The sequence below is a fragment of the Mus caroli genome, unplaced genomic scaffold (assembly GCF_978045245.1).
Source record: "Mus caroli unplaced genomic scaffold, Mus_caroli_1 scaffold_5, whole genome shotgun sequence".
Taxonomy (NCBI): Eukaryota; Metazoa; Chordata; class Mammalia; order Rodentia; family Muridae; genus Mus; species Mus caroli.
In genome coordinates, this window is record NW_028227260.1 from 7,561,146 (window position 1) to 7,585,781 (window position 24,636).

General features: G+C 40.3%; 1 protein-coding gene across 2 annotated transcripts in view; it reads right to left on the reverse strand.

Annotated features, from left to right (window-relative positions):
• Positions 1-24,636, reverse strand: part of Pir (pirin) — a 101,613-nt gene that overhangs the window by 29,377 nt on the left and 47,600 nt on the right. For both annotated transcript variants that reach the window (XM_029473315.2, XM_021153257.2), the window contains exon 6: positions 8,284-8,368. In XM_029473315.2, the coding sequence (XP_029329175.1) occupies positions 8,284-8,368 (85 nt within the window). The remainder of the gene's footprint in view (positions 1-8,283; positions 8,369-24,636) is intronic.

The window sequence follows — 24,636 nt, forward strand, 5'->3', positions numbered from 1 at the left end:
AAAGAAAGAAAGAAAAAGGAAAAAGAAAACTAATTGCAGAAAAGTAAAACAATGAAACACCCGGTAATGTTGAGAACATTTCCATGACATTGGGCTGGGTAATAAAGATTAAAGAAATGATAGAATAAACCAACCATTAAAGAACAGATTAGAAACTTAAAGATGATGCTTATGTATTACAAGATAGAAATAGTACAGAAAAGTGAGGTGTAAAAGGAGAAGATGTTTGTAATGCAAATGACTGACAATGACTAGAACTCAGAATGGACAGAGTTGTTATAAAGCAATATGAAAAACAGATATAGCTCACCCAAAGTAAAATAATAAAAAAAATATTTCTGCCTCTGGTTCATGTTCATCAATGCTTGGAAGACTAATTGGTTTATATCCGTAACTAATTAAAAGGATGCTGTCATTATGAGGGAAGGTATGATCGAGTACTTTAATGCTCTCCTATACCAAGCACTTTGCCAGGCCCTATACTTAGTAATAGTGTACTAGAATACTTAATTCACTTCAATTAACAACCGCAAATACAGACATGCCCACAGGCCAAGTTGAGTATTTGATATAGTGAGCAAAAATTAGACTTTATCTTTAATAACCCCTTCAATCTACAATTATACATGTATTATGCTCACAGACAACCAGATCTAAATAATGTACCATTGATATGCTCTTCTGAGGTGATTTCAGGTTGTGGCAAGTTGCACAATGGTGAACTCTAAGATGACCCCAGGATTCCTGCCTCCTGGTGTTGTCATATTCATAATAACAACCGAAACCCATCTCTCTAAGTGTGACCTGCACCTAGTGGCTTACTTAAGGCTAGTACAGCAAAAATAGCAGGTTGTGGTTTTTGAGGTTGTTCTTTCTCTTTTGCTCCCCCACATGCATGCTTTGATGAAACCAAAGGCCATGTGAGCCATCCTATTGAGAGGCTGAAGTAGTGTGGAACAAGAAACAGGCTTGAGCCATTGAATCCTGCCAACAATCACGTGATCATGAGTTTGGAAGTATCTCCTTCCCATCACAGCTAAGGACAACAAAAACGTTGGCTGACACCTTCATTACAGCTTTGTAATAGTGTCTGGGCCAAACACTAAGTTCCAGATTGATTTGTTATACAGCCATATAAGTAACTGGGCATATAAGTACAAGTGAAATCATGCAAAAGGTAAGTGATTTAAGCATGTTATTGGGGCCAGAAAATCATGCATTTTTTCATGGTCAAGCCAGATAGGGGCTGTGGTTTGCTAGACACCGTTGTTCAACCGGAGAACAGATAGCTACAAAAGGAAGAAGTATCTTCTCTCAACACATATAATTTGTTCATAAGCATTTAAGCATATTTCAAATATATAGGTTACTTGCACAATAAGATTCACCTAAAGATAAATTATATAGTCTGGTATTGATGTTTAGTATTTCTCGTATGACTTACAATATTACAATGTTATATATATATATACATACATGTGTATGTGTACATACACACACACACAGTTATTGAGAGCTTGGGGTAGAAATTGCTTGGTCTTTTCCCGCAACAACTTAATGTGTAAATTATCATCATCATAATCACCATCATCTTTATTATCATCATTATCAAACACTATAAAACAGCAGAATGCTGTAGCCAAATGTTTCTGTGCCACAAACCTTAGTTATCCTTTGGAAAAAATGGAGTGTGCCCTTATTAAATAAAATGGCATATTAGGTAATGCTACAAGAAAAGTTCTGTCCTTCCAGTCAGCGCCAGCACAAGATCAACTTGGGCGTGGAGTCAGCGGACACCCCCAAGGTCCCCTAGAGGACTCTCCACACCATCTTAGGACCACCGGTGAGTGGAACATAACTTCTATTCTAATCCAATCGCGCGGGACCAGAGACAGCATTAGGGAAGCAGAAAACCTGGCCTGACCAGGGTCACAAGTCCCTTCCAGACAGTGCCAGCACCCGGTCACCTTGGGCGCAGAGTTGGTGGGCATCCCCAAGGTCCCCTAGAGGACTCTCCACGTGATTTTAGGACCACCAGTGAGTTGAACACAACTTCTGTTCCAATCCAATCACACGGGACCTGAGACAGCATTAGGGAAGCAGAAAACTGGTGCCAACACCGGGTGACCTGGGCGCAGAGTTGGTGGACACCCCCAAGGTCCCTAGAGGACAGCTTCTGAGACAGACCGTGTTTTGGGCTCCAGACATCCGGGTACCTTCCCTACCAGAGGAGAGGTGTCCGCCTTACCTGGGAGTGCTTTGCCTGAGCACCTGGGGGAGCCATCTTGGTTCCCGGATCCCTCTGAGACTAGTCTGCACAAGTGAGAGTTTGAACTACAGAAGCTATCAGCTTCTGTGAAAGGCCGAAGCAACACAGCTTCTAGGACAGGCCCTAATTCCAATTCTCCTCAAACTATTCCACAAAATAGAAGCAGAAGGTACTCTACCCAATTCATTCTATAAAGGCACAATTACTCTGATACCTAAACCACAGAAAGACCCAACAAAGATAGAGAACTTCAGACCAGTTCCCCTTATGAATATCAATGCAAAATTACTCAATAAAATTCTCGCTAACTGAATCCAAGAACACATCAAAACAATCATCCATCCTGACCAAGTACGTTTCATTCCAGGGATGCAGGGATAGTTTAATATACGGAAATCCATCAACTTAATCCTCTATATAAACAAACTCAAAGACAAAAACCACATGATCAGCTCATTAGATGAGGAGAAAGCATTTGACAAAATCCAACACCCATGCATTGTAAGTCTTGGAAAGATCAGGAATTCAAGGCTCATACTTAAACATGGTAAAAGAAATCTACAGCAAACCAGTAGTCAACAACAAAGTAAATGGTGAGAAGCTGGAAGCAATCCCACTAGAATCAGGGACTAGACAAGGCTGCCTACTTTCTCCCTACATATTCAACATAGTATTTCAAGTCCTAGCCAGAGCAATTAGACAACAAAAGGAGATCAAGGGAATACAAATTGGAAAGGAAGGAGTCAAAATATCACTTTTTGCAGATGATATGATAGTATATATAAGTGACCCTAAAAATTCCACCAGAGAACTCCTAAACCTGATAAATAGCTTCAGTGAAATAGCTGGATATAAAATTAACTCAAACAAGTCAATGGCCTTTCTTACACAAAGGATAAAAACAGGGTGAGAAAGAAATTAGGGAAACAACACACTTCACAATAGTCACAAATAATGCAAAATATGTTGGTGTGACTCTAACTAAGGAAGTGAAAGATCTGTATGATAAGAACTTCAAGTCTCTGAAGAAAGAAATTAAAGAAGATGCCAGAAGATGGAAAGATCTCCCATGCTCATGGATTGGCAGGATCAATATAATAAAAATGGCTATCTTGCCAAAAGCAATCTACAGATTCAATGCAATCCCCATCAAAATTCCAACTCAATTCTTCAACGAATTAGAAAGGGCAATCTTCAAATTCATCTGGAATAACAAAAAAAACCCTAAGATAGCAAAAACTCTTCTCAATGATAAAAAGAACCTCTGGTGGAATCACCATGCCTGACCTAAAGCTGTACTACAGAGCAACTGTGATAAAAAACAAAAACAAAAACAAACAAAAAAAACCTGCATGTTACTGGTGTAGCGACAGACAAGTAGACCAATGGAATAGAATTGAAGACCCAGAAATGAACCCACACACCTATGGTCACTTGATCTTTGACAAGGGAGCTAAAACCATCCAGTAGAAAAAAGACAGCATTTTCAACAAATGGTGCTGGCACAACAGAAGAATGCGATTTGATCCATTACTATTTCCTTGTACTAAGGTGAAATCTAAGTGGATGAAGGAACTCCACATAAAACCAGAGACAGTGAAACTTACAGAGGAGAAAGTGGGGAAAAGCCTTGAAGATATGGGCACAGGGAAAAGATTCCTGAATAGAACAGCAATGGCTTGTGCTGTAAGATCGAGGATTGACAAATGGGACCTCACGAAACTGCAAAGCTTCTGCAAGGCAAAAGACACCATCAATAAGACAAAAAGGCCACCAACAGATTGGGAAAGGATCTTTACCTATCCTAAATCAGATAGAGGACTAATATCCAATATATATAAAGAACTCAAGAAGGTGGACTCCAGAAAATCAAATAACCCCATTAAAAAATGGGGCTCAGAGCTAAACAAAGTATTCTCACCTGAGGAATACCGAATGGCTGAGAAGCATCTGAAAAAATGTTCAGCATCCTTAATCATCAGGGAAATGCAAATCAAAACAACCCTCAGATTCCACCTCACACCAGTCAGAATGGCTAAGATCAAAAATTCAGGTGACAGCAGATGCTGGTGAGGATGTGGAGAAAGAGGAACACTCCTCCATTGTTGGTGGGATTGCAAGCTTGTACAACCACTCTGGAAATCAGTCTGGGGGTTCCTCAGAAAATTGGACATAGTACTACAGGAGGATCCAGCAATACCTCTCCTGGGCATATATCCAGAAGATGTTCCAACTGGTAAGGACACATGCTCCACTATGTTCATAGCATCCTTATTTATAATAGTCAGAAACTGGAAAGAACCCAGATGTCCCTCAACAGAGGAATGGATACAGAAAATGTGGTACATTTACACAATAGAGTACTACTCAGCTATTAAAAAGAATGAATTTATGAAATTCCTAGGCAAATGGATGGACCTGGAGGGCATCATCCTGAGTGATGTAACCCAATCACAAAAGAACTCACATGATATGTACTCACTGATATGTGGATATTAGCCCAGAAACTTAGAATGTCCAAGATACAAGCTACAATCTGCAAAACACATGAAACTCAAGAAGAAAGAAGACCAAATTATGGACACTTTGCCCCTTCTTAGAATTGGGAACAAAACACCCATGGAAGGAGTTACAGAGACAATTTTTGGAGCTGAGATAAAAGGATAGACCATCTATAGACTGCCATACTCGGGCATCCATCCCATAATCAGCCTCCAAACCCTGACACCATTGCATACACTAGCAAGATTTTGCTGAAAGGTCCCAGATATGGCTGTCTCTTGTGAGGCTATGCCGGGGCCTAGCAAACACAGAAGTGGATGCTCACAGTCAGCTATTGAATGGATCAAAGGGCCCCCAATGGAGGAGCTAGAGAAAGTACCCAAGTAGCTAAAGGGGTCTGCAACCCTATAGGTGGAATAACAATATGAACTAACCAGTACCCCCTGGAGCTCATGTCTCTAGCTGCATATGTATCAGAAGATGGCCTAGTTGGCCATCATTGGAAGGAGAGGCCCATCAGTTTTGCAAACTTCATATGCCTCAGTACAGGGGAACGTCAGGGCCAAGAAGTGGGAGTGTGTGTGTAGGGGAGTCTCGGGGGAGATTATGGGGGACTTTTGCGATAGCATTGGAAATGTAAATGAAGAAAATACCTAATTAAAAAAAAGAAAAGTTTTATTTATTTATTTGTTTGTTTATTTATTTATTTTTAAAGGCAGGTTTATTGGGATGCTGTTTTCAAGCAAGCAAATTTACTGGCCCCAAGGACTGAGGCCAGGGAAGTTGCCATGGGTAAAGGAGGAGGGGAGGAAGAGAAAAAGAGAAGATGGGCACAGAGAGAAGAAGAAGGAAAGTTTTAATAGCAACAAATTAACAACAGTGAAATATATATTAATGTATTAGTTATATTTAAAAGTTTACCTGAAGGCATCCTAATGTGATTTATTAGTATAAATATTGAAATCCCCTTTTAAATCTGAATGCGAACCAGCTGGCATTTTTCCTTTCTCCCCCACTTCCAAGGCAAACACAGAAGCTGATATATAATAGCATTGTTTTACATGCTATATCAGTTTCCCATTGTCACTGCAAGCAGTAACATCACTCTGCTTCTAAGTCATAGCTCCTCTTTCTCTCACTGTCCTGATGACACCGTGCCTACCTGGATTATCCAGGATAATACCTCACCATTAGTTGGGTTCTATATCTGCAGCAGGACTAAAGCAATCAGCTTTAACAAAACAGAAAATTAACTTTGGCTCATGATTTAGAAAAGGGATTCTCAACCTGTAGATTATGACCCCTTTGGTGCACCTCTATTTCCAAAAATATTTGCATTATGATTCATAACCTAGGGGAATTACAGTTATGAAGTAGCAATGAAAATTATTTTATGCTTGGGGTCACCACAACATGAAGAACTAATTAAGGGGTGTCAGCATTAAGAAGGTGGTGAACTACTTGTTTAGAGGTCTCAGTCCATGACCAACCAGTTGGCCATGTCCCTCCTGGGCTTACATGAGGTAGTACAACATGGAGAATATGAATGACAGGGGAAGCTTCTCACTTCATAGCAGCCAAAAATGAAAATACATTGAAAGAGAGAGGAGGCCTCAGTATCTCCCTCAAGGGCACATCTCCAAAGATCTAAGCTCTCTCAGGTATAGCCTTCCAGAGTTGACTCCAAAGCACCATAGGCTAAGGACCAAGCCTTCAATACATAGATCCAAACCATAGAACCCTCCCTACCTGCAAAGTGCCCCCCTCCTTTTAGACAAAGTCTCAAGTAGTTCAGGTTGGCCGTGCATTCACTATGTAGGTGAGATGCCTTTGAACTCCTGATCCCCCTACTTCTGTGTCTACCTCCTCACTATTATGATTACACGTCTACATTAAATCCATATGGCACTTCTCTTTCTCCTGTCATTTTGAGACAAGATCTCATGTAGCCTAGAGTAGCTTCAAATTTTCTATGTAGCAAAGGATGACATTAACTTGCCTAAGCTTCCCAGGATCTGGGATTATATGCAAGCTCCACCATACGTAGTTGCAAAGTCCCCTTAGCCATGTAGCAGGGTTTTAGGGCCTGGGAATTAGTACATGGACATCCTGAGGGAAGGGGGACATTATTCCAGAGTGGTACACTCTGTGTAGTCTGAAGATAGTTTTCTTATCCATTTATCAACACCATAAGGAAAAGTTTTAAAAGAAAGAAAAGGTTCACTGAATGGAAAATGTCCCACACCATAGCAGTTTTCTATTATTAACACTCTGATCCATGCTATAACGTAGAGAAAATAAAAGGAGTGGCTGTGGAGGGTCAAATGCTGATACTATTAGTTTGTATATAAAGGGGCCCTGAAGATCAGAAAAAAAAAAAGATACTTTCCTAGAAATGCAAACGTATGTCCCTCATGATGAATGATAACAATATTGTCAAAACATCAGTTTACAGCAAGAAAAATCAGATTGTCTTTCAAGAGATATTAAAAGTCACCGTGCAAAAAAGGAGAGCCTATGTATTCTTATTTTAGCCAAGAGCTAATGGGAAAAATGTGTGGCCAATGCAAAAGAAATCTGGTACTGTCAGAAACTCGACAAATTGGATTCTTTGTAAATGATGCATCATCAGGCTCAATTCCTGATATCAACTCTCTTCCAAATCCCCACTGCATGAAACATCTGTTTTCTGCAAGATTAGCACAACCCAACAGAAACGTGCCTAGCCCAAAGGCAAGTAAGAGATGGTAAAAAATGATTCTAATGCTATTTATGGGAAAAAATTCAGATAAAATTTGGTAGGGTTCAGGAAGAATGTATCCAGGCCCCCCTTAATTGTGTTTCCCTTGGAACACAGGCATTTTTCTGGTATCAGAGATAGGATAGTAGCAATGTGTGCTTCCATTCCATCCAATTAGTCCAGTAATGACACAACCAAGTCAACATTATATTTGACTGGTTATGCCAGAAGCCAAACACAACCCAGATATCCATGTCACATCACTTTACCATGAATAACACCATCGAATATGATAAACTAAATATGTCTGGGACACAGCCAATGGACCACACATTTCAAGGAATATTTTATGCAACAAAACATCCAAGCAAAATGAATTTAGACAGTCCTTGGAACTGTGATGGAATTTAACCTAGAAAAAAGAGAGAACGGGTGACCTTGATTGAAGTAACTTTACAATAAAACACTGCGTAAGTTGATGCTAGTGTGTCTGAATATAGACAGCCAATATTGTGGGAACTGCAAATAAATAAGTGGTTTAAACTATCCAATTAAATGCATTTCAGACAGAGGACAAGAAAAGGGTCAAACTTTAGGACTTGTCACCTTTTCTATGCAAGCACATACATGCAGTCTTTGCTAACTGAAACATAATTAAACACAAAGTTCCTAGAAGGTCGTGCAGATGTTACATTCCCAAGAAAGCAGCTGATTGGGCTTTCATTTGGTTGTTCTTCCTGACATGGCTACCAAATTCCAGAACCCACTGTACCTTTAGGAATAGGCTGGGAATGCTTTGCTCCTTGGTCCAACTTGAAGTCCAGATATAAGGTTGGTGTGCGAGTGTAAACCTTCGACTGAAAAAAGAAAAAGAAAACCATCAGAAGTGTTCTATAAGTTTCTTTTTAAAAACATTTATTGTAATCAAGTGGAAACAAGAAGAACTATTCAAAGAATCAACCAATCAAGGAGCTGGTTCTTTGAGAAAATCAACAAGATAGATAAACCCTTAGCCAGACTAACTAGAGGGCACAGGGAAAGTATTCTATTTAACAAAATCAGAAATGAAAAAGGAGACATAACAACAGATCCTGAAGACATCCAAAACACCATCAGATCCTTCTACCAAAGGCTATACTCAACAAAACTGGAGAACCTGGATGAAATGGAGAAGTTCCTAGACAGATACCAGGTACCAAAGTTGAACCAAGATCAGGTTAATGATCTAAACAACCCTATATCCCCCAAAGAAATAGAAGCAGTCATTAATAGTCTCCCAACCAAAAAAAGCCCAGGACCAGATGGGTTTAGTGCAGAGTTCTATCAGACCTTCAAAGAAGATCTAATCCCAGTTCTTCACAAACTATTCCACAAAATAGAAACAGAAGGTACTCTACCCAACTTATTCTATGAAGCCACAATTACTCTGATACCTAAACCACAAAAAGACACAACAAAGATAGAAAACTTCAGACCAATATCCCTTATGAATATTGATGCAAAAATACTCAATAAAGTTCTTGCTAACCGAATCCAAGAACACATCAAAACAATCATCCATCCTGACCAAGTAGGTTTCATCCCAGGGATGCAGGGATGGTTCAATATACGGAAATCCATCAACGTAATCCAGTATATAAACAAACTCAAAGACAAAAACCACATGGTCATCTCGTTAGATGCAGAAAAAGCATTTGACAAGATCCAACACCCATTCATGATAAAAGTCTTGGAAATATCAGGAATTCAAGGCCCATACCTAAACATGATAAAAGCAATCTACAGCAAACCAGTAGCCAACATCAAAGTAAATGGTAAGAAGCTGGAAGCAATCCCTCTAAAATCAGGGACTAGACAAGGCTGTCCACTTTCTCCATACCTATTCAACATTGTACTTGAAGTCCTAGCCAGAGCAATTAGACAACAAAAGGAGATCAAAGGGATACAAATTGGAAAAGATGAAGTCAAAATATCACTTTTTGCAGATGATATGATAGTATATATAAGTGACCCTAAAAATTCCACCAGAGAACTCCTAAGCCTGATAAACAGCTTCGGTGAAGTAGCTGGATATAAAATTAACTCAAACAAATCAATGGCCTTTCTCTACACAAAGAATAAACAGGCTGAGAAAGAAATTAGGGAAACAACACCCTTCTCAATAGTCACAAATAATATAAAATATCTTGGCGTGACTCTAACTAAGGAAGTGAAAGATCTGTATAATAAGAACTTCAAGTCTCTGAAGAAAGAAATTCTAGAAGATCTCAGAAGATGGAAAGATCTTCCATGCTCATGGATTGGCAGGATCAACATTGTAAAAATGGCTATCTTGCCAAAAGCAATCTACAGATTCAATGCAATCCCCATCAAAATTCCAACTCAATTCTTCAACGAATTAGAAAGTGCAATCTGCAAATTCATCTGGAATAACAAAAAACCTAGGATAGCCGGGCGTGGTGGCGCATGCCTTTAATCCCAGCACTTGGGAGGCAGAGGCAGGCGGATTTCTGAGTTCGAGGCCAGCCTGGTCTACAAAGTGAGTGCCAGGACAGCCAGGGCTACACAGAGAAACCCTGTCTCGAAAAACCAAAAAAAAAAAAAAAAAAAAAAAAAACCTAGGATAGCAAAAACTCTTCTCAAGGATAAAAGAACCTCTGGTGGAATCACCCATGCCAGACCTAAAGCTTTACTACAGAGCAATTGTGATAAAAACTGCATGGTACTGGTATAGTGACAGACAAATAGACCAATGGAATAGAATTGAAGACCCAGAAATGAACCCACACACCTACGGTCACTTGATCTTCGACAAGGGAGCTAAAAACATCCAGTGGAAGAAAGACAGCATTTTCAACAAATGGTGCTGGCACAACTGGTTGTTATCATGTAGAAGAATGCGAATCGATCCATTCCTATCTCCTTGTACTAAGGTCAAGTCTAAGTGGATCAAGGAACTTCACATAAAACCAGAGACACTGAAACTTATAGAGGAGAAAGTGGGGAAAAGCCTTGAAGATATGGGCACAGGGGAAAAATTCTTGAATAGAACAGCAATGGCTTGTGCTGTAAGATCGAGAATTGACAAGTGGGACCTCATGAAACTGCAAAGCTTCTGCAAGGCAAAAGACACCATCAATAAGACAAAAAAACCACCAACAGATTGGGAAAGGATCTTTACCTATCCTAAATCAGATAAGGGTCTAATATCCAATATATATAAGGAACTCAAGAAGGTGGACTCCAGAAAGTCAAATAACCCCATTAAAAAATGGGGCTCAGAATTGAACAAAGAATTCTCACCTGAAGAATACCAAATGGCAGAGAAGCACCTGAAAAAATGTTCAACATCCTTAATCATCAGGGAAATGCAAATCAAAACAACCCTGAGATTCCACCTCACACCAGTCAGAATGGCTAAGGTCAAAAATTCAGGTGACAGCAGATGCTGGCGGGGATGTGGAGAAAGAGGAACACTCCTCCATTGTTGGTGGGATTGCAAGCTTGTACAACCACTCTGGAAATCAGTCTGGCGGTTCCTCAGAAAATTGGACATAGTACTACCGGAGGATCCAGCAATACCTCTTCTGGGCATATATCCAGAAGATGTCCCAACCGGTAAGAAGGACACATGCTCCACTATGTTCATAGCAGCCCTATTTATAATAGCCAGAAGCTGGAAAGAACCCAGATGTCCCTCAACAGAGGAATGGATACAGAAATTATGGTACATTTACACAATGGAGTACTACTCAGCTATTAAAAAGAATGAATTTATGAAATTCCTAGCCAAATAGATGGACCTGGAGGGCATCATCTTGAGTGAGGTAACACAATCACAAAGGAACTCACACAATATGTATTCACTGATAAGTGGATATTAGCCCAAAACTTAGGATACCCAAGATATAAGATACAATTTGCTAAACGCATGAAACTCAAGAAGAATGAAGACCAAAATGTGGACACTGTGCCCCTTCTTAGAATTGGGAACAAAACACCCAGGGAAGGAGTTACAGAGACAAAGTTCGGAGCTGTGATGAAAGGATGGACCATCTAGAGACTGCCGTATCCAGGGATCCATCCCATAATCAGCTTCTAAACGCTGACACCATTGCATACACTAGCAAGATTTTGCTGAAAGGACCCAAAGATAGCTGTCTCTTGTGAGACTATGCAGGGGCCTAGCAAACACAGGAGTGGATGCTCACAGTCAGCTATTGGATGGATCACAGGGCTCCCAATGGAGAAGCTAGAGAAAGTACCCAAGTAGCTAAAGGGATCTGCAACCCTATAGTTGGAACAACATGATGAACTAACCAGTACCCCGGAGCTCTTGTCTCTAGCTGCATATGTATCGAAAGATGGCCTAGTCGGCCATCACTGGAAAGAGAGGCCCACTGGACTTGCAAACTTTATATGCCCCAATATAGGGGAATGCCAGGGCCAAAAGAATGGGAATGGGAGGGTAGGGAAGTGGGGGGCGGTATGGGGGACTTTTGGGATAGCATTGGAAATGTAATTGAGGAAAATATGTAATAAAAAAAACAGTGAAAAAAAAAACATTTATTGTGTATATATGGGGTGTGTGTGTATATATGGTGTGTGTGTGCGTGCGCATGTGCACATGTTTGTATGTGAGGGCATGTGTTTGCCACAGCACGTGAGAGGAGGTCAGAGGACAACCTTGGTATTGGTCCTAATCTTCTGCCTTCCTTAAGACAGAATCTCTGTTTGCTGCTGCTCTGTTTATTCCAGGCTAGCTGAGCCTCAAGATTCCAGGGGTTCTCTGGTGTTCACTTCCCATCTTACCACAAGAATGCTGGGATGGTTGACATGTGCCACTGTGTCTGGCTTTTATACAGATTCCAGGGATCCAAACCCAAGTTGCTAGGCATATATAGTAGGTGCTTTTATCTACTGGGGCATCTCTTTGGTTGCAGGATAAGATTCCTTCCTTCAGCTCAGCCTTTCTGTAGTTGGCCTGGGCACATTACATTTATGCTTCCTCCTGGCTTTACATTATTCGCAAGCTAATTTCAATAAGGTATTTATCTCCCTACAGCTCCAAGGGCCCTATATTCGGATTTTGATTGGCCCATAACTGTTCAAATTTTGTCACGTTTAGCCTCACAGCTGATATGGAAAATCATGTTATGCCTAACTACATATATATTACACAGGACTTGATAAAGCCATTTCCACGTTGAAATTCAAATAAGGGACTTGCACATTACTTTCCCACATTTGGACCTTTTGCAAGGGGAAAAAATGCTGGCCACCTGCTGGTTTTACAAAATCTCAACCCCAAAGTAAGACAAAATTTGTCAGGTCTTCCAGTGTAATCTGTGGTTTTGATCTCATCAACAGCTCCAGCAGAGGTGGTAATTCAATATGACACCATCCTGAATTATAAGCACAGATGAAAATCTAAGGGATTAACACTTGCTGCAAACTTCACCATTGCTTGCACAAAGACCCAGTGATTATTCAATTTTGGTTGTTGTTTTGGATTGTTTTACTTAAAAATGTACATCAAAATGAAAAAACATAGAATGCCGAGCTTGGAGAAAACATGGAGTGATTGATAGGCTTCATACACGGCTACTGGAACTGCACTTTAGTGCAAACACTTACAACAAATATGGTTGACATGTAATGGAGATGAAGGCATGAGTAACTTTTGGCCCAACAATCCCACTTGTGAGTGTATTTCCAGCAGAAATGTCCACCAGAAGACACATAGAGGAAGCTTAACAGCCCCAACCTGAAAATATCAACATCAGGACTATTTCCCACAAACATGTAATAATAGAATAGATAACTGGATTATAATACAATTTAACAGTGAACTAGTAGGAGCAAAAAATAAACCTAACTTATGCAACAACTCAGAGGCATCGTGGAAGGATAAGATTGAGCCAATCAAGGTAGATTTCACACCTATAAAGGTCAGAACAAGGCAAAACTGGCATGCGATATCAAAAGTCGGGAAAAGCAGGTGAGAAGGGTAACTAGAAGGCTACTAGAAGGAGCCCCACAAAGGAAAGAAGACCCCAGGAAACTGGAATGTCCTGCTGTTTGGTTTGGCTGCTTATTTCATGGATTTTTTTCCCTTGGTGAAGATTCTCCAAGTTGTATTCTCAATTTGTATACTTTTCTACATATGAATTTTATGTTCCTAAAACCTCATATGAAAATCACACATTTGTAACTAGACATGAAAGGAGAATCTAGCGCCCAGAATTACTTCCTTTGATAAGGACAGGATTTTGGTGATTTTTAAATCTGTATGTGGACATTTCTGCTCTTTTCAACATTGAATTTTCAGGACCAATGGACAGTGACTGCCATACAGCAGGTATTTTAATAAACATTGAAAGATGTTTCACAATGAAAAATCCCAAGTGTAGCCATGCATTCATTGACACTATACATAAGACATTCATTAATATCTTTACCTATATGCAATCCCCCTGCCTGTCTTTAGGACAAGTGCATTGGGCATGGTAAAAGAATATGTCTTTGTATTAAATTAGAATTATGAATCATGAGGACAAAGAAAGGATTTTTTTCCTCTATGGATGTCTCCTATTTTAGTCTTAGGTTTGCAGATATTCTGGTTTCTCATGGTGTGGAAGGCCAAGCTGCATTCATTCAGTTTCAAAGACTACAACAACAAACCTCCAGTACACACCTAAATGAAACCAGAAAGCCCAGTGACATCAAGAGAAACTCGAAGCTAAAGATTTACAACCACTCTGAAGAGTTTGAAGTATACATGAAACAAATGCAGCACACAGGGGACATGAGATCTGGTTGCCTAGGGTCATTAGGTGTGGAAGGCACCATCTGGAAAGAGACTGTTTTCAGCCAAAGATGACTTCTAAAGTTACCTCTTAAAAGATCAATAGTGAACTTCACATAGTATCAGATGACCCCTCTGCTCAGGCAGCACTGAATCCTTTCAAAAGGTCCTAGTTTGGCTTAAGTGTCTTTCCTCTGCCTCAGGAACAGAGTCAGTAGCCCTAGCGAACCTACAGCAAAGAGAGGTGCTTGTCTTGATTTTCACTAGCACGCTCCAGAATGCAAGCATGTTGAGTTGGAAGGCAGGAATATTGTTCAGTATATTGTTTTGCCCCTGGCCATTAACCAAGGACCCATCTTCTTTCACGTTTAATGCACTCATCAAAGGATCTTGTGGGGAGGCATGACTGGAGCTTAAGGGCTTGAAGTTCTCCACTTGAAAATGATTATGTGTCTCCATAGTGTAAGTTTTCAAACGCCCTTCTGATTTCTGAGACAGAGGCTACCGAGAGGAGAGAATGTGGCTGGGATGAGGAAGGGCACTAGAGGTGTGGAGAGCCACTGGCTAACTGGCTCCATTTTCAGCCTCAAGGTTATATGTTAGCTTTGCCCTCCTGGTGGTCTCCTTTTCTTTCTTCCTGCCTCCAGCACCTCAACATAATCCAGTCTATAAGAAAACCTCTCTAAGTAATTTCCCTCTCTAAGATGCAACCAAATGTACACAACACACACACACACACACACACACATTTTGTATAGGAGCCAAGAGGGGGCTTTATAAAGCCACACATACACTATTGCAGTGACAAAGGGGACTTAATGAAAATGTCTTATTCATTTTAAAGGTGTTTTCTGGCAAGTCTAAAATATAATTTTCATTCTAAAATCCCTTTGTATTGAAAATTGTATCAAAGAGATCAATATACCAGGAACAATCAACTGCCCACTCACCCAAACCTAAATGCATATTTTTATTCTTTTATTCCCATGAATGTGTGTAGGTATGCTGTAACTTTACATTTTTAAGCCTTATTTTTAATGATGGTTCTTAAACACTTTAACCTCCTTTCTAGTCCACCACCCACCAGAAGTATTGGGAAAGAAAGGATATGAGGGAAAGTGGACCTGTTTAGAAAGGTTCTTTGGAGCAAATCCTATCTGTGTTGTCTCGAAATCAGCAGTTCACTTCACAGATTAGCTGTAGCAGCTCGAACACTTAATGGATACACCAGCAGTCCAGTTCAGCAGAGTCAGGTTGGCAAGAGCAGTGACATGACCTAGCAGACACAGCTAGGCCTCAGCCTCAGCACAAGTTAGCAAGATGGACCAAGGAGGAACACAGGGAAAATTTCTAGGATATATTTCTCTCAGCAGAGGACGATCTGAGAGACCAACAAGTGTTACACAGCTAGCTCTACCAGAAAGCCAAGCTCAATCTCTGTCACTATTCATCCAGTCCTATTTATAGCTCTCCAAACATCACATGTCCTCCACCGGTCTTGCCTGAGCACATGCATCTGTCTCAGCTGACATCACTCTGTCAATCAGCCAGAGTCCGAGGAAGCAGCAAGAAACTGCAGCATACCACCAGAAGGTTTTGGTTTGTATGGAATCCTGACAAATGGAGCTCAACTACACAATGTAAGGCAGACCAATACATGGGTGCTGTTAGCGAAGAATCATTTATCACATGTCCTTTCAAACGTTTGCTTTAGCAGAACATCCTTTCTCCCGTGTCTGCTTTAGCCAAATGTTCCTTCACACGTCTGCCTTAGCTTTTCACCTGTATCCTACCTCAGGAAAACACCTCTTCACTTGTTTGCCCCAGCAAAGCACCATCCAACTGATTTTCCAAAGAAACCTTAAGTTTTCATTTCAGTACACACACACACACACACACACACACACACAACACACACAATACAGGTTTTATTTTTTTGTTGTTTTTGTTTGAAAAGCAAGAAGATTTTGATTTTTTATTGTCTCGTCTCTCTGGGAATTCAGTTGAAGTATCAGATATAAATTGTGTTTATTCAACTCCAAGACAATAGTGTCAATCTCAAATGCACTTTGAGAAACTCTGGATTTACTACTTTTATTGCATACCAATAGGTACATTGTATCCTTCCGTTCTGTTTTTGTGTATTTTTATGTACATTAAAGTATGAAGAGTTACTCAAATAATGAGGACTTATCTATATCATATTCTCTCTCATTAAAACTAAACATTGGCTGTGTGTCTGTGATAAACTGAAAAAAACAATTCCTCAACAAATTTCAGTATAGACTTGCCAAATGAACTTAAATTTCAGCAATGAAATTATTTTATTTTACCTCTTGTTCTGGTTGTTGAGTTTTGTTTATTTGTTTGTTTTTGGTTTCAATTACCAGTGCCCATGAAGGCACAGAATTCCAAAGCTATTTTTCCTCCTCCTTTCTTTTCATGTCATAATTCTCTATTGAAAATGTTTGCAAAATGCTCGAAAGTGTTTTAAGCTTGTATTCCTTAAAATCTTATTGTCTGGGAGCCATGCAATCAAGTTTCAAGAACATAAGTAATGTATCATAAGAGATTAAGGGTACGTTTTCCTAGCCACTGCCAATTCAGTGCTTGGGGCTGGTCTCTATTTCTCTATAAACAAGTCAGCATTAAACCCCTAATGAGTCTCAGGCAACACTCTATAATGATCTCTAAACATTCAAGACAAAATAAGACCTATTAAACCACTTCCTTCCAAAACCCAACTACCTTCATTTCTTCAAAGCCTTCCCACTTACCCTGACTTTTGGTATCACACCCTTGACAGGCTGGCTTCCTTCCTCTTCTTTTATTTATAAATCTGCTCTTAATTAGGAGATGGAAATTACTCCCATATGGAACCCATATGCTTAAAAACATTTTCCCAGGACAGAGAGAGTGCTACATTTCTCTTGGTGACTGGGGCAACATGAGGTATCTTCCATTTTACCACTGTTCCTTCCACAGATGAAGGTTGTCTGTTTATATTCCTGAGGTTTGCTCCCGCTCCCACCATGCTGTGTGCCACTGAAAACAAGTGTCAGAGATCTAGTGGCACACAGATGTGTAAACACACCATATTTCTTTCAGGGAGCTATTTTGTGAGGGTTTTGTTTTTGTTTTTGTTTTTTTTTAAGCGTCAACTTCACCAATTGACTATAATAGCCCAGGTAAGTGAATTAGTCTAGGAGCTCCATGAGGGAATAGCAATCCCAGTACTCTGTAAGAAAAGCAAGCAGAGTTGTTAGCCTCTACGCTGTCATTATCTTATTGGGCCACCCTCCGAGTGCTGCCTATTGTGTTTTGTGGGTGGTGTGTGTGTGTGTGTGTGTGTGTGTGTGTGTGTGTACCTTGTGAGCTTAACATGAATGTTACTATAAACCTCTAGCCATGTTTCTTGCTGTTTCCCTTATGGGTGAAAATTACCACAATCCAAAACAAATTTGTTAACATAATTATTTGGTTAGACATTGTTGGTTTTTTTTTTTCCTCTGAAAGTATACACTGCTAGTCAGTGTCTTTTCTTGGCTCTATAATTTTGCTACACTTCAGAGCAGGTTTGAAACGCCATAGTTTTTACATCTACTCTGTTGTTACAAGGTTACATATTCTAACCAATTCCCTATTTGGACACTTATATATTCCCTTCATTATAGATACTAAGGAGAAGAATTAATTGCCAATGAGGAAAAACATAAAAACAAACTAACCTGCCTAAAACTTCTGAAAAGTGTGTATGCGGGCGTGTAAGAGTAACAGAAAAGAACGAGCCTAAAGGCCATGGCTCTATAGTACAAATCTATTATTTCTTTACTGGGACAAAACATCAGTACGTTAATTTCTTACAGTAACTGGCTTGCTTCCAACTAAATTCTCTTTTATCAAGTCACTTAGGAAACACCTGTAAAAACAGTGCCCATCTCATTAAAACACTGACTATCTTAGCTTTCACTTAAGAAGCAGAAATTGGTATTACCATACTTTTTCAATTTGACACTAGTTTGCATAATATTATCAATTTAACAAAGAATACTAAATATTGTTATTATAAGAATAATAATTGCTGGGCGTGGTGGCTCACACCTTTAATCCCAGCACTTGGGAGGCACAGGCAGGCGGATTTCTGAGTTCGAGGCCAGCCTGGTCTACAAAGTGAGTTCCAGGACAGCCAGGGCTACACAGAGAAACCCTGTCTCGAAAAAAAACCAAAAAACAAAAAAGAAAGAATAATAATTAATATATTGAACATATATTCTATATGTACACATCATATGTACCTGAGTACCAGGTGCTGAATTATGTGTGAGCTAGGCCACTTGGCTTTCCCTTTTTAAACAAAACAAAACAAAACAAAACTTTTTTTTTTACTTTGCGTTTTTTGGTTTTTTTTTTTGCCTCCACATATGTATGTGCACCACATGTATACCTGGTATCTGAACAGGGCTGAGTAGAGTACTGTCTCCTCTGGAACTGGAATTAGAGATGATTGCAAGCAACCATGGAGGTACTGGGAATCAAACCTGGGTCCTCTGAAAGCAGCCAGTGCTTTTAACTGCTGAGAGATCGTTCCAGCCCCATATTTCCTTTTTAAGAAACTGTGTACTCACTAGCATATTGCTTTTTCTGGCTACCTATTAATTCTTTCTTGCAAAAGAACACCGATGGAGGGCCTATAACCGCTTTCTTCTTTTACTGCTCTTCTCTCATCAGTGCTAAGGCTTCAACTCAGCCTTGTACACACTAGGCCAGATCTCTAGCATGGAGCTACATCCTCAGCTGACAATCTGTAATATATTCCAGTCATTACATTTCTAGGTACACTTGGCTCAATCTTTCTATGCTGGCAACATGGGAACGTCTCAGTGGGGAAACCCAGGTGTTTATCAACTGGCTCAGGGGTTCCATCTAACAGAAAGTCATTTAGCACACAAGAGCTCCTAGAATCATGTAGTACATCTCTCTTGTGGTTGTCCAAGCTCCTCTGTTTCCTCTCAGACACCTTTCCATGCATCCACATGGAGAGCCATGCCTTCCAAGGTGTGAGGAATTTAAAAGTAGATTTTCCACCGTATTTATAGCAGACTCCCAACTTTAGACTAGACCAATGATCTTTAATAAAATGATGTCTTCTGTTTCTAACCTAAAGGACTCTAATTTTTTGAATTATTGATTATGTTGAACAACTTCAGATAAGAAGCAGGACAGATTAATTTCCATCCTCACTGTCAAAATACTGTGGGAAAAACTAAAACCCTGTATTTTGATAATTATATGAATGGCTACATCGAGAGAAGACTAGGAACTCTTAGACTATGTGTCAATGCCTCTGGGCAGTGTAGGAGTTGAGGAGGGGTACAGAAAGCAGTGTGACCTCTATGGACAATAAAAGATGCAGACAGGATTGAGCATTGAGTTTCTTAACTGTCTGAGAATTTTGGACACAGCGAAATTATCCTTTGGTGTAGTTTCCATAGAATCATCTTCCAAGCAGCCCTTTAATTAACAGTAACACTCTATTTCCTTTCCCTGCCTTTTGTTTATGGGAGAGGGAGCAAGGAGAGGAGGACTAAAGGGAATGAGAGAAGATGCTGATGAAACACAGAGACCTGAAAGTTAACTGGTAACAGGGTCACAGTGAAACTGGAGTTTGATTTCTTCACCCTTTGAGTCTGTATCCCACATCTTGAATATTTAATCCAAGACAAAGAGAAAAAACTCCATTTTCTTTAAAAAAAAATACATAGTCCAATAAAAGTGAGACCACAAACAGCCTCTATATCTGCCAACAAGGAGGCTTCTTATTGTTTGTCTCTAGTCCAGAGGCAATAAGTTCTAAAATTGAGTCAGCAAACCTATTACACAATGCTAAAATATTCCTTACGGGGCATTATGATATTTTTAATCTGTATTGGCTCCATTTGATATTTACTAAAATATTTTAAGAGTTCTTACAAGAAAGTGCATCAAGATCTAACATGAGAAACTATTTGGCAAAGATAAGATTTCATGGCGCTCTGGGAACTAATACCTTTATGTAGATAAGATCCCTTAGTAGATGATAAAGAGGAAATGCATCATGGGACAAGCCCTCTCCTCTGTGATTGTTTGCAGAACATTCGGACACACACAGAAGTGGATGCATGTGCAGTATCTGATGAAAGGTACTATTTTCGTATAGGAGAAGGATCTTAAAGCTTTAAGCTTTGTAACATGAAAATTAGCTAAAAGTAGCCATGTCCAACAAATTTATGCACAAGAGTTGAACGATGTGATACAGAGAGAAAGGTTCACATGAAATGAGGCAAGATTCGGGAACCTTGGTATGAAGTCAAGGCCTTTGTGCAAAGAGCTGTGTGATCCTGGGGAATGCTTTGTGCCTGGCTGGATTATAGCTTTGTCATCCACAGAGTAATGCCTGGCATTTGGATTCAAATTAAATGGTTACAAGAAGATGGAAGAATAGGACTTGGCTAGCTTTGAGAAGCATCAAACTGGATCAGGAATTTTAGATCTGCTGCCATGAGTTCATTCAAATTCTCCAATGCTCTATTACAACAATGGTGAAGCCCAATGAATGGACATGTTCCTATTCAGCTACCATACAAATGGGGCAGCAGTGGCCCTATGTACATTAGGCTAAATGACATCCTATGTTGTTTAGCTCTCTACAGCAAGCTAAGACCATTAGCCCAATACACACTGGTGCCAAACTCAAATTCTGAAATGTCAAATAGCTTTAAAGCATTTTCAACCATCTGGAACCTACCTACTTTATTATATGCTATGCAGCACAGCTATCCCCAGGATCTTCTGGCCAAAGTGCACCCAACAACTGCTAGCAAGTAGCAAGACCAACAGTGTACCCATAGCTCTAAAGCCTCAAACTGCTGTAAATCTTCACATCCAGATGTTCTGCCTGACTGGATATCACTTGGCCACCTAAGTCTTCTTACAGCTTTTCATCACTTATTCAGGAATTCTCTTTTCCTATTTCTTCATGCCACTGTCCCTGGAAGGTTTTCAGCTGGAAAGAAGTTCCCTCCTCACATAACCCTGCCCAAGTAATTCCCAAATTGATTCTCTGTGTTGCTATCATGAAGATGACTCTCTTCCTTGACCAATCACCAGATCCCCAAACTTACCACACCAACCCATTCAAAATGAAATAACCATTTCAATCACTTCCAAAACTATCAAATATACAGTGCAAACTTTCGGTTATTCATCAACATCTCAAAGAAACTGAAACCTACTTACCAAATATGCCGAATAGATGGAACCTGTGGAAGAGGTCAGTGCTTATTTCTAGGTTACGGTGGGAGCTGCTCATAAATTCTCAATCAAGTAGGAAGTGCTTAGCCACTTAACACAGATTCACATGGGTTAAGTTTTTTTCCCCCTCTGAGCCCTTCAACATTCATCTTCCCTCCAAGGTTATCTTTAAAGTTTCCACAGCAGCTGAGGTGTGCACTTAGCTAAAAATCTGATTGGTATTGGGGTAAGGACCCATTGTAAGCTCATGGTCAGGCTCTCAAACAAGGCTGGATAGTTAAAATTCACATTCTATTATCCACTCCATAAGCAACCCTGAGCAGGCTGCTAACCTGTCAGTATCCCACTTTGTCATGTGGAAAGAATACGAATGAACACATGGTGTGTCTCAGCTGGGTCTCTCAGCTTCAGTACTTCTGGGCCCTTGGTTGCTGCCACTACTGTGGTGCAACTATTGCCATTCACTCATATGGTTCCTCCCTCGTGACCCTTAATTTCTGATAACCTCAATCGCCCTTGTAGTGGTGAAAGCCATGGTAGCTCCTTGACCTGACTAACTTACTGAGGTTCTTAATTCTTTCACACCAAGATTTAGGTGAAGAGCTAAACCACAAGGTGTGGTTGGTGGTCTCTTCAGAAGCTACCAGATGGGGGTAGGAAATACAGATCAGAAGAGCAAAGACTCCCCATTCCTCAACAGGCCAATCAGTGACCAAAAGGGATTGAAAGGTGTGAACGAACAGTTACATTTTGTGTTCTCACACCTTTACAAAGTTCTGAGACACTGTTTTTAAATAGGCATTTTATATAGCCGTCTCTGTCTCACTTCCTTTCTTCCTTACTCACACTGCCCTGGAAGTGTGCATTGGTTAGGTTAGTTTTGTCAATTTTATGCAAAAGAGAGTCATTGAAGAAGATGGACCTCACTTGAGAAGATGCCTAAATTAGATTGGGCTGTAGGTAAGTCTATGGAGAATATTCCTAATTTATAATTGGTGTGGGAGGATCCAGCCCACTGAGCACAGTGTCACCTTTGGGCAGGAAGTCCTGAGAAGTATAAGAAAGAAATGGGAGCCTGGAGAGCAAGCCAGTAAGCAGTGTTCCTTCATAGCATGTACTTCAGTTTCTGCCTCTAGGTTCTTTCCATGAGTTCCTGTCCTGGCTTTCCTTGGTGATGGACTGTGATCAGGATACATAAGCAGACAAAAACCCTTGCTTCCCCAACTTGCTTTCAGTCATAATGTTTTATCACAGAAACAGAAAGAGAACTAGGGGGAGGGTTTGGGGAACTTATGGGGTAGCATTGGAAATGTAAATGAAGAAAATACCTAATTAATAAAAAAAAAGAAAAAAAAGAATAAAAAAGAAAGAAAGAGAACTAGGACAAAGTACACCTAAGACTTGTTTATGTCTCTGTTTTCCAAAGAACTTAAGTAAAAGCAAGATCAAAAGACCTGATAATAAAACGTATTCAGGACACCAGCATCCAACACAGTTGCCACTTAGCCATGTATGTCTATTGAGCACATGAGATGTGGCAAGCTACACTGAGTATTAAAATACTCAGATCCCTTGAGCTTATGATGGTATTTCTAAAAAAATGTCCCAAGTAGAGATTTACAACCCAAATAAAGGATTTATTACTGGGTTAGTAGTTGTAACATTGCTTATGATAAGAAATATTAGCCAAAAAAAAAAAAGTGCAGAATACCCAAGATACAGTCCAAAGAACTCAAAAAGCTCAACAAGCCGAAGTGCCCAAGTGAGGATACCCCAGTCTCACTTGGGAGAGAGAAGAAAACAATCACAAGTGGGAAGGGAGGGAGGGACCTGGGAGGAAAAGTGGACAGGGTGCGGGAGGGAGTGGAGAGGAGAGGTGACCTGATCTGGTATTGGGTGATCGAAAAGGACTGAAGCCCTGAGGGCCCGCAGAAAGAATGCAAACAGGCAACCTCAGGAAATAGGAGGTTGGGCGGACCCTCCAGAATACACCAGAGATCTGGGAGGTGAGAGACTTCTGGGACTCAAAGGGAGGGACCTTAGTTGAAATGCCCAATAGTAGGGAGAGGGAACTTATAGAGCCCACCTCCAGCAGGAAGACAAGGCATCAAGTGAGGGATGGGGTTGCCATCCCACAGTCACATCTCTGACTCATAATTGTTCCCGTCTGAAAGAATTACAAGAATGGAAATGGAAAGGAGCCTGAGGAAAAGAAGGTCTAGAGTCAGGCCCTAAGTGGGATCCAGCTCAAGGGGAGGTGCCAAGGCCTGACACTATTACTGAGAATATAGAGTGCTCCCAAAAAGGGACCCATCATGACTGCCCTCTGTAAGACCCAACAGGCAGCTGAAAGAGTTAGATGCAGATATTTGCACCCAACCAATGGACAGAAGCAGCTGACCCTGTTGTTGAATTAGGGAAGGCTGATAGAAGCTGAGGAGAAGGGTGATCCTGTAGGAGGACCAGCAGTCTCAATTAATCTGGACCTCCAAGAACTCTCAAATACTGGACCACCAACCAGGCGGCATATACCAGCTGATAAGAGACCCCCAACACACATACAGTAGAGGACTTCCAGATCTGTGTTCATTCAGAAATGATGCACCTAACTCTCAAGGTACTGGAGGCCCCAGGGAGTTTAGAGGTCAGGTGGGGTGTGTGGGCATCCACGTGGAGATGGGGTGGGGTGGGGAGGAGGTGTGGAATGTGGAACAGTTGGAGGGGGGATGAGGTGTGGATAATGGAATATGGAGTGTAAAAAAATTAAAAATTAAATTAAATTTTAAAAAAGAAATACTGATGTGATTTTTTAAAGTATCAAGACGAGGTTCAAAGAACAAGGATATATATGTATAATATATTACTCAAATATTAAATTTGATATGACATTTTATTTTAAAGGTGGAGAGGTGGCTTATACTTTAACATTATCCTCCAAGTCTTTTTTTTTTCTTTTTTTTAATTAGGTATTTTCTTCATTTACATTTCCAATGCTATCCCAAAAGTCCCCCATACCCTCCCACACAC